This window comes from Silurus aristotelis (genome assembly GCF_946808225.1).
Source record: "Silurus aristotelis genome assembly, chromosome: 3".
Taxonomy (NCBI): Eukaryota; Metazoa; Chordata; class Actinopteri; order Siluriformes; family Siluridae; genus Silurus; species Silurus aristotelis.
In genome coordinates, this window is record NC_139576.1 from 28,929,937 (window position 1) to 28,942,326 (window position 12,390).

A 12,390-nucleotide genomic window follows, 5' to 3' on the forward strand; every position below is an offset into this window, starting at 1 on the left:
TAGGAAGTTTTCCTCTCTAGCTCGAAGGACCATATAAGGATTTTCATTATCTGGTGTGCGCTGATCAGGGGATTGTACTCGCCCTAGCGCATCAGTAAAAACACGGTACAGGATTCAGAACACTCAACTTTATTGGGTATAGAACTGATCGTATATGAGGTGATTCTTGCTATCTTCTGTTAGTTGCTGTTCGGTCGGTTGCATGATGCAGAATGCATGCTGAAAGACCACTGCTGAATGGTCAGTGCTGAGTGACAGGTTTCACGATGTCAAATGGCCACTGGTCAATGACGACTGCTGCCACTGGTCAATGACGACTGCTGCTTTGGTGTTCTGGCCTTTTATACTCTTGATGGAGGACGGTGCACTGTGATGTCATTTTAAGAAAAGTACTGGCTTTTGCAAGAAATGTAAAGTGTTGTGCTGTTTGTACTAATTGTTTTGAGAAATGCACTTACTGGATTGCAAAAATGCTGCAAAGCAACTTAGAAAAACTGTAAGCATCTAGTCTTTATTAATACTATGCATAGGAACACCATTACACTTGATCATTCATGCAGATGTCCATTCAGACAGTCATGAAGCAGCAGCATAAAATCATGCACATTTAGTTCAGCATAAAATCATGCACATTTAGGATCTTCAGTTAATTTTTACATCAAATGTCAGAATAATAAGGAAATTGTAATCTCTTTGACTTTGACCATGAAATGGTTAGTGGGGTCAGAATTCTATAAGTGCTGATGCTTTGGGATTTCAACACAAACGTCTACATGCAAAAATAAACAGGCTAAATTAGCTGACAGGAAGACACTTTTCGCTTTTGCTTTTGTTAAGCAGAAAGGCATCTCAGAATGAACAGCTTGAGACTGACAGGTTACACCATGGTCATGACAATGTTCTTCAGTGACCTTTCCAGTCACCAGATTCGAATCAAACAAATCATTTTTGATATTTTGTAGAACGGGAAATTTTTTGCATGAAAATACGTTTGTCAAATCTGCACCTGTCGCAAGACGCAATCATGTGAACATGAACCAGAATATTTTTTTTGCTGTTAAATGGCTTTACTTTACTCCTACCTTTAATAAAGCCAGTTGTTGCTGGTGTTCAAGAGTGTTTGACTAGTAGTGTCTGTAATAAAGTATTGATATAAAGAAGATAAAAATTAAAACAGTGTTAGACAGTAATTTGCAAATGATGCATAAACTGAGACCATTGAATGTGACCATTAATAAATAGCCAGGTTAAAAATATTAGAATGTAATCTGCAGGTTTTTTTATTGAAAGTAACAGCATTTGAGGAAGTAACAGTTTTTCATTGTTAGCTTTGTTTTTGCTGTAGGTTTTGGAAGCGATGAATCAAGACAGTGGTGCCTCACTTACTCAGTTACAGGTAGATGGAGGAATGACAGCTAACAAACTACTAATGCAACTCCAGGCTGATATCCTCTGTATTCCAGTTGGTAAGTTTGTTAAATATCCTATCTGACACAGTGTTATCATTAAATGTTCAAAGATTTCTTACATTTACATTATTTTAATGATCCATACTCCAAAATACTCTGTTCTAGAGCCGTTAATTCAAAGGTGTGTCTGTTGTGATGAGTGGGTTCTGCGACATTCTGACAGACTCCTAATGAATCTAAAATAAACATTAGGATAGCCAGCACCTTGCATAGCTTGTTACCAAAGTACTTATCTTCGAAACTGCCTTTAATAAAAAAAATTGCTTGGTCTTTTAAGTGGACAGGAGAGACTGAGCCATCATATAAAGTCTTGCAATGCAGGTTTAGATTAAAACCACAAAGAGCCTGAGTATTAAATATGTTAAAAAAAAAAGGAAGTCTATGTAGATTCTTGATTGTTGTTTGATATCATGCACAATAATCTGCAATTTTTAGTAAAGTAACATAATAGATTTAAAAGACAGCCAATCAAGGGCTAAATTGAATCTTTAGTCCTTCTTATAACCTGTGTTATAATGAAAGTCTGCATGAATGTATAATAGTTAGAGATATAAACTTTCAATATGTTGCCAGACTATTGTAATCATATCATGAAATATCAAAATAGTTTTTGCGTACCTACTGTTCTCTACTAATACTCAGAATCAGAATCATGCTGATAAGTACAAGCACAGTTTTAAGGTTTCTGACCATGCTAACTGCCATATCACTTCAGCTAATGTGTGCCTACAGAGAATCTCCTTCATTCAAAAAGTTGTGGATCAATTCTTTAACGTAACAAAGAGGCTATCTTAGAGCTGGTGGGAGGGAAGGGAAAGGGAAAACTATTACGGTAGTCTTTTTCTGAGAGGTTCATTGATAAAGAAGGTCATGATGTCTGTTTGACCTTTCTCTAGATCCAAAATGATGCATTCATTTATTTTAAATGATTTGAAAACTATGAAATCTGAGAAAGAATCATTTTTATACTACAGCAAAAGTCTGATTCAAGTGAACAAAAGTAAGATTATCAATTCAATTCACTTAATTTTTATTTGTATAGCGCGTTTAACAATGAACATTGTCTCAAAGCAGCTTTACACAGATAATTATTAGGTATTAACTGAGAGTTTTGGCACTTGTGGGAATAAATTTTGTACTGGTTGCTGAAAATCCAGATTCAGCAGGTAGAGAATTGTGCAACCAATTACATCAAATGTGCATTAAATAAATGCACAACACAGATACACATGATGGCTGACATAATTTATTCCAAAATGTTTTTCTATCATTTTTATCTTTACCTTTTTAAAGTTCTCCGCAAGTCTATATTTTATCATAAATATTTTTGTCAGGCTTTAAAAGTTTTAAAACTGTGACTATTTCTCCTGTGTAGTAAGACCATCAATGTCTGAGACCACTGCACTGGGGGCAGCAATGGCTGCTGGAGCAGCTGAAGGGGTTGGAGTGTGGAGCATTAATTTAGAGGACATGACCTTTGTGTCCTCTGAGAAATACAACCCGCAGATCAATCCAGAAGGTGAGAGCTGAGATGATCAGCCATTTTTCATCTAGTCATGACCATTTTAGAGTTAGCTCTGATTTAATTTTGAATAATTAAATTTAAAGTGAATTTATTCTGAATGAATAGAAAAACAATCTGAATAAATACAAATTATGGGCACTGATATAATAATCAAACTGTATATGTATTCTGTATATGCTAATGTATCCTGCTATTGACATCTAAATGACTGAATGTACTGACCAACAGAATGATTTATCCTTCTTTTACTGAAGTCACTGTATGAAGTGCAATCATCCACTTTATACATAAATGTGCTCTGATGGAGAAAATGACCAGTGTACAATTTGATTGGAGCTTTTCATGTTAACAATGCAACAATTGGTTACAATTTAAAATCTACCAGTGCATTTCGTGGGTGAATTAATCATACTACGCAAGAGATGTTTCTTATGGTTCTACAGAAAGTTTGTCATTATAATAAATGCTGATTAGGAGGAATTAATAAATTATGTAATTTTTTGAACAGAGAGTGAATTCAGATATGCAAGATGGAAGAAAGCCGTCCAGAAAGCCATGAACTGGGAGACTTTGGATCCACTTTCTAATGGAAAAGGTAACACCTTTTTATACACACACACACACACACACACACACACACACACACACACACACACACACACATTAATCAAACACTGAATTGGGAACAGCACAAAAACATGTGAACACATGAACAAATGATGGCACAGGAGTAAAAACAGACCCTGGTTCTGGAGGCAGGCATTGTCTGTCTTTGTAGGGGAACAAAATAATTTGTTGGGTACACGTTGCTGGAACCAGCCTTAGGAGGTGCCTGGCATGAGCAGGTCAAGGAGGTGTTAGCAGGTTAACGAGGGAGGATACACTGTCGACTCACGATGTAAACAGGTAGTGGGAGGAGGCCAGGCAGTAAGTAGAAGCTGTGCTGTTGCTCCCTATTGTGAGCAGGCAGTGGGTGGAAGCTGTGCCATTGTTCTTTACTCAAATGAACAGGTCATGGAGGGAGGCCATGCTGTCACCCTCTGGTTTGGGGAGGTCATGCAAGACGGCAGTGCTGTCATCATTAGGCATGGGCAGGTTATAGGAGAAGGCCATCTTGGCGAGCTTGGCAGCTGAGGTCACCATGTTGACCTTTGGCTGGAGCTCTTTGTGAGCTCTTGTTTTTTTTGCACTCATAGGTTCATCATTCAAGATGGCTTACCTTCTAAAATTCATTAGACTATGCTTTTGGTTCATTTGCACATAAACCTTCACATAAGGTGAACATACCTTGCTATGTGGTTAATGTCGCTGGCAACTTGGGTGATGAAAAGTTCAGCTCACTAGTGAGCTTCAAGAACAGATACATGAGCCATTGATCGTCTCAGGATTGGGCTCCACTAAACTCTTTAAATAAAAGTAGCATTGCATAAAGACCTGGTTGGTAAAATCCATTATACACAGTTTCTTCAAAGAAAGAAAGAAAGTTCACTGAGGGAAACTGATAGAGTCAAGCTTGGACATGCGGATAACTCGGTTCTAAATCACAGATTGATGATGTCAGCAAAGTATTATTTCACATTATGTGCTGAAAACACGAAAGCTGAAGCTGTTACATAAACAAAATCAATATAATCAATTATAGTTAAACAAAAAAAAAACAAGCATAATCACACTGGAGCGTATGTGAGACTGAGTGAAATGTTATTAATGGGGGTTTAATGTCTGTGTGACATGTAAAAGAATGAATCACAGGCATGGATCTCTATCAGCTCATTAGTGGTGTAATAGAGTAATAAGTGTGAGGTCACTACGGTTGCATCAGAATCAAAATCAGAATCAGTTCAAGTTGACAGGTGCAGGGTTGCAATGTAGTAGTCCTTGTTGATTGAGTTCATGTAACACATATGAGATGACAGTGTAAGTTCTACATTAATGTGTCAGTTTGTGGAGGCTGATCAGAGATGATGGTGGGTCATTAGTATTGTTGATGATGTCAGTTGGGGATGGGATGAAGCATGGCTTGTGTCAAGGATAAGAGAGGTCAGCTACTATCATATCTGCCTGTTTCAGGGTCCTGAAAGGGTACAGGCCCTGTAGTCTAGGCAGAGTGGCTATCATGCTGCAGTCTGCCTTGGAGGAGGTGAGAATGGACTCAGTGATGGAAGTATAAAAGTGCACCATCGTTTTCTTTAGTAGGTTGAACTTCTTCAGCTATCGCAGAAAGAACAACATCTGGTGTGCTTTTTTAAGCAGAGAGCTGATGTTCATGTCCTGAGAGTTGATAGTTCCCTGGAAGCAGAAGGAGTAAACACTGTCAAAGGCTGTTCTGAGTGTATTAGGCCACCAGAATTTCTCACCTGTAGGTAGACTCATCTCCTTTAGTGATAAGCCCAAGGATGGTGCTGTCATCTGCAAACTTAAGTAAACACAGCCTTGTGGGGAGCCAGTGCTGATGGTCCCGGAGTCAGAGACATGTCTTAAGTTAATTTATGAAAACAATTATTTCTAAGACAGGGGGTCTAAAAGGGCCACATGAATCTTTATTTTTTTGTTAATATTGTTATAGCAATATTTTCCTTCCAGTGGATATTTACAATTTATTTACTTAGAGACTAAAAAATGAGACCCTATTAAAAACAATTCAAAACTTATTTAAAAAAAGATAAGTATGTTCTGTTTTGTGTACAGGCTATAAGCAATTGGAAAACCTTTTAACAGGCTCTAGTTTAAAGACTTTACCTCGGTACCTGGGGTCAACAGTGCAAAGTGATAGAGAGTATGTTAGAGAAGTGAAGAAAAGAGTGCAGGCAGGGTGGAGTGGGTGGAGAAGAGTGATAGCAGGAGTGATTTGTGATTGAAGGATATATTCAAGAGTGAAAGGGAAAGTTTATAGGACTGTGATGAGACCTGAGATGTTGTATGGTTTAGAGACAGTGGCATTGAGTAAAAGACAGGAGGTGGAGCTGAAGGTAGCAGAGCTGAAGATGTTGAGGTTTTTGTTGGGTGTGATGAGGATGGACAGGATTAGAAACAAGTTTATTAGAGGGACAGCGCATGTAAGACGTTTTGGAGACAAGGTGAGGGAGGCGAGATTGAGATAGTTTGGACATGTTCAGAGGACGGACATGGGGTATATCAGTAGAAGAATGTTGTGGATGGAGCCACTAGGAGTGAGGAAAAGAGGAAGAGAAAGGAGGTGGTTTATGGATGTGGTGAAGGAAGACATGCAGCTAGTTGGTTTGAAAGAGACAGATGTAGAGGACAGGGGGGTATGGAGACGGATGATCCGCTGTGGTGACCCCTAATGGGAGCAGCTGAAAGGAGAAGAAGTAGTTTAAAGGTTTTTGTTTTTTTTAGAGAACATGTTGTGAATATCTATTAAACCACTACTTCTGTTTTTAACTTTCAAACTGTCAGTTCTCCTTTCCTCTGTCCATTCTTTATTAAAATGTAATAAATATTTTGTTTAATTTTTAAACATAATTTTTATGTATAATTACATAAAGACAATCATTGTTCCCGAAACCTAGTCAGTAAAACAGCTATTGAAATTTTATTAAAATGTACATATTAATTTGAAAACAATAACATATATATTAAAAAACATTTTACAGACCTCAAAACAAGAGTCAAAGAGCAAAAGTCAGAAACGATTATTTTCTGTTTTTCAGGTTAACAGACTGAGCCATACGGAGCACTGCTAAAATGGGTTTTATTAAATGGTGAAATTCAGTGGTTGGCTGCTAAAGTGCCCTGAGTGAAGGCTATAGTTTCCACCAGTAGTGGACGAAGTATACAAAGCATGTACTTGAGTAAAAGTAAAGATACAGTAGGTAAAATATGACTCCAGTAAAATTTAAAGTGCCCCTTTAAACTTTCACCTAAGTAAAAGTACAAAAGTATTTGCCTTCACATATACTTAAGTGTCCATGTACTATGATTTATTATGACTATAATGTCTTCTTATCATTTTTTATCACATGACTCTTTGCTTAATCGATTCGGTTTATGTGAAAAGACTTTAATGTTACTCTTAGCACACTAATCTATTAATAAAATGATATTAATGAGTCAAACACACTGATCTAATAATTATCATGAGCTCACAACCTTCTTTTCTATCACTTAACGAAATCGTGCAAATAAAGCCACGTGTGCTGTTAGAGAAAACCTTTATCGTTTATTAATTTATTATTCACCTCAGTTAAAGGTAACCAAAGTGCTGTTAAACTACAATCTAACAAATAGTTTGGTTCTAATTGTTTTGTTGCTACACACATTATGATAAACTACATGCTATCAATTATAATGTTATGCAATCTAAAAGAAATATTGCTGATCTATGTGTAAAAACACAGCAAGCAACACAGCATAGCCTGTATACTGTATTTTTCGGACTATAAGCCGCTACTTTTTTCCCACGTTTTGAACCCCGCAGTTTAAACAACAAAGCGGCTAATTTATGGATTTTTCCTGGGTTTTTCCCGGTTTCACAAACACAGAAACGAAAAAACGCATTTCACCTGTGTTCTGAGCTGCACGGCTTCGGGAGAAAAACTTCCACCGGTGGCGCACAAAGATGACAAAAGATAAACTCCCCAAAGAAATACAGTGGTACCTTGACCTACGAGTTTAATTCGTTCCGTGGACGAGCTCGTATCTCAATTTGCTCGCACATCAAATCAGTTTTCCATATTGAAAATATTTAAAATGTCATTAATCCGTTCCAACCCTCACAATGACACCCCGTTTTTATGTTTCATGTTATTAAATTAGGAAAATACATTTCTAAATAACAAATCTTGTATAAAAACATAATAGAAAGAGTATGAAGAGATATAATAAGGTTTTATTCAGTGTATTTTTCTTGGAGATGAGATTACTTGAGCTAACGAAAACGCCGTTGGGGTGTGTGTGTGTGTGTGTGTGTGTGTGTGTGTGTGTGTGTGTGTGTGTGTGTGTGTGTTGTGGAGGGGGAGTAGAGGGGATAAGCGGAGGCGGAGGGAAAACTCGTTTTTTACTATTACTCCTGTACACTGCGTATAACTAAACTTTAAAAATGTTTACTTTTTCTTCTTTGCTTATCTTTATTTTTTATCTTCATTTTCTGGCTTCGCTTCGCCATCTAGCAGCGGCGTCTCGAGTTTGTACCTCAATTTTTTGCTCGCGTAACAAAGCAAAAAAATCGACCAATTGACCGCTCGTATCTCGGAAAACTCGCACATTACAGTTTTTCTCAAATGCTAAAACACAAAAGCCAATCCTCTAAACCAAATGACCAGTTGTCTAAACACATTTACTAAATCTAGCCATCATTTTCCAATATCATAAACACATTTCACATGAAGACACAATTCACAAAACACAATCCTCCGTTCTCATAAATCTTAACACATTTTTTTTTTGCTAAAAAACAAGTTGCAAAAGAACTCTGCTCATATTCTCAAATGAAAGCCCATGTGATGCAAAATGCTTGCCACAGTCAGCAATATTTGAACACAATGAACACACCTGGCGTCATTCATTACACACAACGACTCAAAATTGAAGACACTTGTTGCTAATGCTGTGACCACATGTACAAAAACAAGTTCAGAGTGCACAGTTTGCTGAAGATTCCAAACAAACACAATGGATGAAGGCAGAGTCAGGGGAAGAGGAATTCGAGTCAGAGGAGGGAGAAGAGCTGGCCATGGAAGAAGAGGAGCAGGCCAACAAGGAAGAGGAGTTCAAATCAGTGGAGGAAGGGGAGCAGGCCAACGAGGAAGAGGAGTTTAAATCAGAGGAGGAAGAGGAGCAGGCCAACGAGGAAGAGGAGTTCAAATCAGAGAAGGAAGAGGAGCAGGCCAACAAGGGAGAGGTGAAGGTCCAGGAGGGAGAGCAAGACAACCTCGCACCATCATTACGGACGAGATGTGAGCAACAGTCATTGACCATGTCATTGTCCATGTCATGACAATGGCTGAAGCAGGACTACGAGTCCGTCCAAACCTGAGTAGGTTTACCGTGGCCACCATTATCAGGGCATTCAGACAACACAACAGGTATTGTACTCTATTGCGTTCTTTGTTAAAATACAATTTTACAAGCCTGTGAAAGTAGTCTATTGGTTTCAAATCAGTTGTTACTGTATAGTAAAACTGACAACACATGTTTCTTTCTTTAGAGTTGAAAGAATGCCACATAGAGGTGGGAGGGTTGCCATATTTACAGCGGCACAAGAAACCCTCATTGTGGATCGTGAGAACAACCTCATCAGACTCCGGGAGATCAAAGACAAAGTCATTGCCGATAATTTCAACTTTGAGAGCATTGATGATGTCAGCTTGGCCACAATAGACCGAGTTCTCTGGCGCCAAAAGATGTGGATGAAACAAGTCTATAGGGGTCCCTTTGAGCACAACTCTGCGAGACACAAAGACCTACGTTACGAGTATGTGCAAGTAAGTATACATCCATGTTCACAGTACAGTTAGTGGACATACTTGTGTTGCTCAGTGGCCTACATTACTTCTGGACAATACTGTGCTACCTGATTGACTGTTGTTCTGAACACCTGTGCACTTTCACATTTTCACAGTGGATATTACAGTTGGACACGATGGCCAGACCTTATGAGTACCTCTTCCTGGATGAGGCTGGCTTCAACCTGCAGAAACGAAGGCAAAGAGGCCGTAACATCATTGGCCAAAGAGCCATCACTGAGGTTCCTGGCCAACGGGGGGATAATATTACTCTTTGTGTGGCCATGGGTTTGGAGGGGCTTGTCCACCGGCATGCTTTGGGTCTTACAACACCCAACGTCTCCTCACCTTCCTAGAGGAGCCAAAAGACATCCTCCTGGACCGCCACCAACACCATCCTGGGCCCGCACATCAAATTTATGTGATCATTTGGGACAATGTACGCTTCCACAAAACAAACCAAATCAATGAGTGGTTCACCACCAACAGTAATCACTTTTTAAACGTCTGTCTGCCACCCTACTCCCCTTTCCTGAACCCTATAAAGGAATTCTTCTCATCATGGAGATGGAAGGTTTATGACAGACAACCATACACTAGAGAGAACCTCCTAATGGCAATGGAGCTGGCCTGTGTTGACATCCCAGTGGAGGCCTTCCAAGGATGGATTCGCCATTCCAGGGCGTTTTTCCCGCGGTGCCTGGCAAGAGACAATATAGCCTGCGATGTGGATGAGGTGATGTGGCCCGATGCAGCTCAGCGACATGATGCTGCACAGTGATTGTGGTGTGTGTGTGGTGGGAATAAAGTAAATAAAAAAACTTCACACCCTGATCATGTTTTCAAGAGTACTGTTGTGTGCAATAGATTCTGTTTTTGCATTGAGTTGTGTTACAGTAGTGTACATGCAGAATTTACTATAGATTTATACTCTTTATATGAAACTCTCAAATCTAAATGCCTAATTCTCTGCAGAGATCTAAGAACATCCATTACTGTAAAGTTTTAAAAATATGCATTGGCAGTTATGAAACAAAGAACCTTCTCACAAATTGAGCATTGTGTTTTCAATTGTTTTGCTGTAGTGTGTAATGATGTGTATAGTGTTTACATTTTTGAAAGCTTCGAGCTGCTCTTTTGGTGTGAAAGTTTGAGTTTTGAAGTGAGAAGGTGTGGTTGTGTTTATGTAGCTTTAAAAAAGGGTGTTTAGACATTGGGGAACATGGAGGAAACGTTTGTGAAATGTGTTTTAGCATTTGAGAAAAACTGTAATGCACTCGTAGGTCAAGGTTCCACTGTAGTTGTAAAAGGAAGGAGGAAGACAGTGAACAATGACTTAGTTGGTCGGCTACTGTTTAGATACAAGCCGTTGTAACACGTTCAGTCTGGGTCATGGGAGAGCTCGCTAACTCCAGTTGCAACAGAAATCATATAAGCACAGACAGGTTTCCAAAACTCGTGCTTTTTTATTTTTTTTGGCAACAGCGTTATGGGTTAGTCAAAGAAACTTAGAAATGAGCATCAGAAAATAAAAAGGACATACACACACGCAGTAATAACGGAAGAATGCAGTGCATGCTATTCCCAAAATACCGCTATGCTCCTAATAGAAGCGCAACATATTTCACCCGTTACACTGTGTATAACGTGTCTTTTGTTAAAGCCTGTGTAAAGTACAGTTTCAGTGTATTATAGACTTATAGACAGGCTTATTGACAGGTGCGGCTTATTTATGTTAAAAATAAAAATATTTGTCAAATTCAGTGGGTGCGGCTTATATATGGGTGCACTTTATAGTCCGGAAATTACAGTAAGTAATATACAGTTTTTAGCCTATTTCATTAAATAAATTAGTGATAGAGTGAAGGAGATGAGTATTAGATCTGCATACAAAATTTTTTGCACGTTTCCAAACATACCTTTTTCTGAATTGGGCTCCTGATGATTTTGATTTTTTTGTCATCCATAATATTCATTTGGATACAGCTCACCTCACTGACGTGACATTACCCAACCCCTGCCGCTCCTTTCTGAGTGTATGAGTGAGGGAACTTCTCCAGGCGTTGAAAGCACACTCTGAGTCCCAAAAAGGTTAATTCAACATGACATAAAAACAAAAAGAAACAACAACAACAACAACAAAAAAACCCCCGATAGATTTTAGTTTTTTTGCAAGATGCCACCCCCCAGCAAGATGCCGGCCTGGGTGTCTCCCCATGTCACCTATGTCTAAATCTGCCATCAAAACAGTTTAAAACAGACTGATTTTATTAAGATAAATCACATAAACATTATTACAGTCCACACAAATCTATGTAACACAAAAAGGACTAAGGTGCTTGTTGAAGCTAAAATTAAAAAATTGTACAATGTCACTACAATTAAATGAGAAATGTATCATAATGACTATGTCCTCCTACAACCCAGTCACACGGCATTTTGTGATTTAGTCACAAAATTAAATCTATTGATTCGTGTCCATGGACATGAATTTTCCTCTTTTATTCGTGTCACTCAGCACAACTTTCCATCTAATGTATTTTAATATGAAGTATCTTTCCTGCCTTCGCCACCTTTTTTCTTTCTGCCACTGGGCACCACAGACGCTGTTATCGGTCTTTTATTATTCAGATTTTAATCTTCAAGCGCTATTACTCAACATTTGATTAGGAGATTTTATTCTGTTTTTATTGCTTTTTATTATGTAAGCTACATGCTATTATTAACCATCATCAGTGGTTCCTTCCAGTCAAAATATTGTCAAAATATTATCTCGGTTAATTAACGAGACTGCAGAATTGTGCTACGGCCATTGCATCTAAAGGTTGCCATTTCTATTCAGAGAAATACTGTTTTTTCATCTGTTTGTTGTGTCAAATCTAGCAGTAAATACTACAGTACCTACCATGAGCCTTATCAACCATTACTATAG

At 38.4% G+C, this 12,390-nt stretch overlaps 2 protein-coding genes across 3 annotated transcripts in view; both read left to right on the top strand.

Moving 5' to 3' along the window:
- LOC310724025 (glycerol kinase-like) overlaps positions 1–11,578 on the top strand; it is a 35,222-nt gene extending 23,644 nt beyond the window's left edge. The window contains exons 16-20 of one of the 2 annotated variants that reach the window (XM_083537779.1): positions 1,346–1,466; positions 2,845–2,988; positions 3,503–3,589; positions 6,666–7,379; positions 11,274–11,578. In XM_083537779.1, coding sequence (XP_083393905.1) covers positions 1,346–1,466; positions 2,845–2,988; positions 3,503–3,589; positions 6,666–6,670 — 357 coding nt within the window. In that variant the 3' untranslated portion in view covers positions 6,671–7,379; positions 11,274–11,578. Of the gene's footprint in view, positions 1–1,345; positions 1,467–2,844; positions 2,989–3,502; positions 3,590–5,064; positions 5,088–6,665; positions 7,380–11,273 lie in introns of those variants that run through there. The other variant, XM_083537780.1, reaches the window with a different exon arrangement.
- LOC310724077 (uncharacterized protein) lies at positions 8,216–9,712 on the top strand. The gene is made up of 3 exons (XM_083537850.1): positions 8,216–9,038; positions 9,161–9,358; positions 9,471–9,712. The coding sequence occupies exon 1, from the start codon at positions 8,630–8,632 to the stop codon at positions 8,948–8,950; it is 321 nt and encodes a 106-aa protein (XP_083393976.1). The 5' UTR covers positions 8,216–8,629; the 3' UTR covers positions 8,951–9,038; positions 9,161–9,358; positions 9,471–9,712.
- Positions 11,579–12,390: the final 812 nt, after the last annotated feature.